Here is a 6584-nt window from a genome sequence, read left to right on the forward strand (position 1 = left end):
GTTGTATCAAAAGCAGAGTTAACATTGTTTTGAGCCATAAGAAAAAGTTCAAAAAGATTTGAGTCATAAACCAAATTACTTGTATTACTTACTTTTGTGTCAATACCGAAGGATGTGGAACTGTATGTTGCCAGTTAAGACGCCTGCCAGCATCAAAAAGCTTTGAACACTGAAACAAAGAAGAATAAAGTTTATACATTAAGAAGTATAAAATTTTGCAATGTGAAGCAACTAAATGTAATATGTTTGTAGTGCATAAGGCTATATTGCCCAAGATAAAAGCCCAAGAAATAGATATTTAAACAACATTGATATCTAGTTCCTAAAATACTTAAAATGCAATTTCTAGATATGTTAAATGACTATGAATTAGAGAATAACTCTATATGACACTTCATGTTTGTCATATATGTTTTCATAAATATCTGAAGAGCTATTGATAATGCCGATTAAAGCCTTTAAAACTTTTGCATCTAACACAAACTTTCTTCAACCCTTATAGTGTCTCACATTACCAGTAATAGATACATGTATCATGACTTGCATCTTAAAAATAATGCATTATTGACACAATACTACCCGTAGGATATATGCATGCATGTCTTTATGCGCATATTGCCAGACCTATTACCGTCACCGCAGTGCTTTGAGTTTAAAGTTTTTTTTTTTTCAAGTACCGGGCTTAAAATAGACCACTACATTGAAGAACAGATATGAAGTGCAGCAATGGAAGATATCTACGAATTGCGAATTCGATAAACTTTCGAAATATGGTGAAGACCAGCTGGGTAAAATTCGCAAGACTGCTAACAAAAAGACTGGGACAAGATGTTTTGGTCTGGCGCAGCTAGAAGACATTGACGGCAATATCGTTGAGTCGAGCCTTCACTAGCCCAACGATTTCATGTGTTGTTGGTTTCTTTTTTGGACTACTACCATGGCATAGGCGGAGCGATGAGGACCACGCCCACTAGGGCACTGGAGACTATTCTAGATATCCGACCCATTGACATACCAATTAAGTGTGAGGCAGCCACTGCGGCTATGAGACTTAAGGCGATGGGAGAATGGATTGAGGATGGGAGCAGCTCATACCATCGCGGTATAATCGAGGCTACGACAGGAAACCTGGAAGGAAGGGATGAGGTTTCCGATCGGATACCTGAGATGAAGTCGAGTGCGAGGCACTGCTGCCATCGGCATAGTCTTGGATTGACAGAACCCTAGTATTGCCATTTGGAAGATCATATTACACGGATGGATCAAAGCTAGAGGACAGAGTGGGTCTGGGGGTTTACATTGAGAACCCAGGGACTGACATCTGTTTTAGACTGCCTGACCATAATACGACAGGCAGAGATGCGGGCGATCACGGAATGCGTGAAATGGTGTGGTGCTAATGCGAGGACGTCGAGTGTGAACATCTTAACGGACAGTAAAATTGCCATAAGGCAATAACAACCAGAACGATAAGGTCACAAACAATCTTGCAGTGTAAGAAGGAGGTTAACGTCTTCTTTGAGGATGGCAAAATTCGCATCATATGGGTGCCGGGCCATAACAGAGTAAGGGGGAATGAAAGGGCAGACGATTTGGCGTTGAAGCCAGAGGACTGCCGTCAATAAACTTGGCATCATGGCGGGACACATAGGACTACGAGCTCACTTATAATCGGTGCGATCATTTGGTAACCGATTCTCTCGGAAATCGGCAGCAAGGATTTTTTCTTGACTTTTGACATTACTGGTGAATTTCATAGAAATCGGCTCTGATTTATCCCCACTATTTAAATATCGCCCGATTTTTATTCCTAGACCACGGCATTTAGTGACCAATCTTGCCTACATTTTGCACAATGCTTTCCTCGACGATTTCTACAATATCTATAGAATTTGGTCGAAATCGGTTCAGATTTAGATGTAGCTTCCATATATATGTTCAGCCGATTTTTAGAAATATTCTAACAAAGTGCTCATTTGTGATCCAATTATCTCGAAATTTGGCGGAAAAGACTTTCTTATGACTCTAAGTATTACTGGTAGATTTCATAGAAATCGGCTCAGATTCAGATATAGCTGCCATATATGTATATCGCCCGATTTTCACTCCAAGAGCCAATGCATGGTAGCGCAGAGGTTAGCATTCCTGCCTATGACGCTGAACGCCTGGGTTCGAATCCTGGCGAGAACAACAGAAAAACTTTCAGGGGTGGTTATCCCCTCCTTATGCTGGCGACACCAAAGAGGTGTCGCTTTGCGGCACGCTGCTCGGACGCCCTTCGGATTCGGACAGCACTCATTGATTTGTGAGACTGCCCCAGTTCCTTAATGAAATGTTAATGGGCAAATTTGCATTTGCAGCCACTGCATACGCATTTATTGACCAATCTTGCCAAAATTTTGTTCAACATTTTCCTTGACGACTTCCACAATATCTGAGAAATGTGGTTGAAATCAATTCAGATTTAGTTATAGCTCTCATATAAATGTTTGTCAAATTTTGGGTAATTTGCAATAATGTTGACATTTGTCAACCGTAGTTATTACAGTTTGATCATATTTACTCGAAATTCGATACGGGTTTTTTAATAACCCATCTGAAAGCAACCGCCGAGATCCATCAAAATTGGTATAGAATTTGATATAGCTACCACATTGTACTTATAAGGTAGGTGTAGGGTATTATTTAGTCGGCGCCCCCCACGTTTGTCTTCCGTACTGGTTTTTATACCCTCCACCATAGGATGGAGGTATACTGATTTCGTCATTCTGTTTGTAACACCTCGAAATATGCGTCTGACGCCCATAAAGTATATATATTCTTGATCGTCATATCATTTTAAGTCGATCTAGCCATGTCCGTAGGTCTGTCCGTCCGTCCGTCTGTCTGTCGAAAGCACGCTAACTTTCGAAGCATTAAAGCTAGCCGCTTGAAATTTTGCACAAACACTTTTTATTAGTGTAGGTCGGTTGGGATTGTAAATGGGCTAAATCGGTCCATGTTTGGATTTAGCTGCCATATAAACCGATCTTGGGTCTTGACTTCGTGAGCCTCTAGAGGGCGCAATCCTCGTCCGATTTGATTGAAATTTTGTACTTGGCGTTTTGGTATCACTTCCAACAACTGTGCTAAGTATGGTACAAATCGGTCTATGTTTAGATATATCTGTCATATAAACCGATCTTGGGTCTTGACTTCTTCAGCCTCTAGAGGGCGCAATTCTCGTCCGATTTTATTGAAATTTGGCACGTGGTGTTTTGGTATCACTTCCAATAACTGTACTAAGTATGATTCAAATCGGTCTATGTTTTGATATATCTACCATATTAACCGATCTTGGGTCTTGACTTTTTGGGCCTCTAGAGGGCGCAATTATCGTCCGATTTAATTGAAACTTTGCACGTGTTGTGTTGGTATCACTTCCAACAACTGCCCTAAGTATAGTTTAAATCGGTCCATGTTTTGATATAGCTGCCGTATAAACTGGTCTTGGGTCTTGACTTCTTGAGCCTCTAGAGGGCGCAATTCCCGTCCGATTTGACTGAAATTTTGAACGTGGCGTTTTGGTATCACTTCCAACAACTGTGTTTAGTATGATTCATATCGGTCCATGTTTTCATATATCTGCCATATAAACCGATCTTGAGTCTTGACTTCATGAGCCTCTAGAGGGCGCAATTCTCCTCCGATTTGATTGAAATTTTGCCCGTCGTGTTTTGGTATCACTTCCAATAACTGCTCTAAGTATGGTTCAAATCGGTCTATATGTTGATATAGCTGCCACATAAACCGATCTTGGGTCTTGACGTCTTCAGCCTCTAGAGGGCGCAATTCTCGTCCGATTTGACTGAAACTTTGCACGTAGTGTTTTGGTATCACTTCCAACAACTGCGTTAAGTATGATTCAAATCGGTTCATAACCTGATATAGCTGCCATATAAACTGATCTGGGATCTCAAAATCTTGAGCCTCTAGAGGGCGCAATTGTCATCCGATTTGGCAGAAATTTTGTGCAACGGCTTCTCTCATGAACTTCACCATACGTGCCTAATATGGTCTGAATCGATCAATAACTTGATACAGCTCCCATATATACCTATCACCCGATTTTGCTCCTTGAGCCCCTACAAGGCGAAATTCTCATCCGAATGAACTGATATATAACACAATGACTTCGAAAATGTTCAGCATTCATTTATGGTCCGAACCGAACTATAACTTGATATAGCTCCAATAGCATAACAGTTCTTATTCAATATTCTTTGTTTGCCTCAAAAGAGATACCGCGCATAGAACTCGACAAATGCCATCCTTGGTGAAGGGTATATAAGATTCGGTCCGGCCGAACTTAGCACACTCTTACTTGTTTTTTCTAAGTTTGTAATAAAGTGATCATATTTTTATTTAGTTAAAAATGTATTCAAAAAACTTTTTTTTTTCTAACATAGCTGTTATGGAACTCTCCCCCAATTTATTGGGCTAATTCTGTTGCAGCCTCACCCATGTCTGGCGCTGTAGTTGTGGGTAACTCTGGTTGTGGCTCATCGAAGCCATTCATTAGACAATTTTGCAATGCTCCCGTTAGGGCATCTGTGTCAGCCTTCACCTTCTCCAAAACAGTTTGAGTGCAGCGATCCTCAGCGCTGGCAATATTGGTATAGGCCGTCGATAGGCCATTTGCCAATGAAGTGGCAGAGGAACTGACTTGCTGCACAGTAGATTGCAAAACTTGCGACTACAAGGAAAAACAGTGATATAATCAAGCATCCCTTTTTGTGATTTTAAGAAAACTTACATTATCTCTAATACAACTCAAGTATCTTAAGTCGTCAGTGTGTTTTGAACAATCCTTGAAGAGTTCCTGCACAGATTCCACTTGATGGTTCAAGGTGGTACGCTGTTGCTTAACCTTATTCGATTCATCTTCACGTTGTGAGGAGGCTCGTTGCACACAGATGGTAGTGTCCTTTTTCGAATTTTCAGTGGCCGCTGTTATTAGGGGTATGTATTTGTCATAGCAAGCCAAACCTCCGCCACTGCGGCCAATGGCAGGTTTTCGCAGCAACAAAGTAATTTGATCTTCGACATAAGCCAAGGCTTCGGCTTGAACTTCATCGGGTGATTTGAAAGCACAAGCCAACTGTTGGTGAAGATTTTTTTTTGTTTAGATAGGCAGTTTTTCCACATTAAAACATTTTTTCTACTTACACCCACTACGGCTAGAAAAGTTATTGCCAAGAATGACTTCATTTTATTCGATTTGTGATTCCTTCTTTCTTCTAAGTTCTTTTAGTTTAAAGAGTTGGTCTCTTAATGTCTGATATTGCAGCTGCCCCAATTGTTTTTATACTGTCGTTGGGCTTTCTTTGATTCTGTTTAAATCCGATAAAGCTACTTACTACGTCTTGATAATGGTCAAGTAGTAGTAATTGGTTGTTACAAACTGATAAACGGCCACTTTAGATTGTGGGGTACCACCAGTGGTGACCCATATCTTTCTGGAGAATATTTCTGTCAGAATTGTGTTTGATTAAATTCAATGGGGAGAATTTACGTTGTTTATTTTTTAAATTTTAATTATTGTTGAGTGGATTTTAAGGCAGCATTTATAGGAATTCAAGCACCAGTTAAAAGTTACCGGAAGTTAGTTTGATTTCAAATGGAGCGCTACTTCCAAGAAATGTTATGATGACAGTTTAATAAACAACTTTAAAACTAGAAAAATGACGGGGATTTTTTGTAATAATTTGAAAGCAAAGTTGTTGTTCTTTCAAAGTTGTTGGAAATCATAACAAAACACCTCATGCAAAATTTCAACCAAGTCGGATTAGAATTGCACCCTCTAGTGGCCCATGAAGTCATGATGAAAGATCGGTTTATATGGCAGCTTTACCAGGTTATGCCCCCATTCACACAATTGATGGAAGTTATGCCCAAACACGTCGTGCAAAATTTCAGCCAAATCGGATAAAAATTGCGCCCCCTGGAGGCCTAAAAAGTCAAGATCCCAGATCGGTTTATACGACAGCTATATCAGGTTATGCGGAGGCCACCGTAGCGCAGAGGTAAGCATGTCCGCCTATGACGATGACGATGAACGCCTGGGTTCGAATCCTGGCGAGACCATTAGAAAAAATTTTCAGCGGTGGTTTTACCCTCCTAATGCTGGCAACATTTGTGAGGTACTATGCTATGTAAAACTTCTCTCCAAAGAGTTGTCGCACTGCGGCACGCGGTTCGGACTCGGCTATAAAAAGGAGGCCCCTTATTCTTGAGCTAAAACTTGAATCAGACCGCACTCATTGGTAGTGGAATGTTCTTGGGAAAAATTTGTAATTTGCATATCAGGTTATGCCCCGATTCGCACCTTGCGTAGCAGAGATGTTGGAAATCATAAAAAAACTCCTCATGCAAAATTTCAGTCAAATCGGATACGAATTGCGCCCCCTAGTGGCTCAAGAAATCAAGATCCATGAACGGTTTATATGGCAGCTATATCACAGCATGGACCAATATGGTCCATTTACAATCCCAACCGACCGGCCTACACTTATCAGAAGTATTTGTGCAAATTTCAAGCGCCT

General features: G+C 40.6%; 1 protein-coding gene across 1 annotated transcript; it reads right to left on the bottom strand.

Moving 5' to 3' along the window:
* Positions 1–4395: 4395 nt before the first annotated feature.
* Positions 4396–5333, bottom strand: LOC106088941 (protein TsetseEP). The gene is made up of 3 exons (XM_013254654.2): positions 5209–5333; positions 4796–5140; positions 4396–4735 (listed from the first exon to the last, which is right to left on the bottom strand). The coding sequence occupies exons 1-3, from the start codon at positions 5248–5250 to the stop codon at positions 4472–4474; spliced, it is 651 nt and encodes a 216-aa protein (XP_013110108.2). The 5' UTR covers positions 5251–5333; the 3' UTR covers positions 4396–4471.
* Between the last annotated feature and the right edge of the window lie 1251 nt (positions 5334–6584).

Source organism: Stomoxys calcitrans, chromosome 5 (genome assembly GCF_963082655.1).
Source record: "Stomoxys calcitrans chromosome 5, idStoCalc2.1, whole genome shotgun sequence".
NCBI lineage: Eukaryota > Metazoa > Arthropoda > Insecta > Diptera > Muscidae > Stomoxys > Stomoxys calcitrans.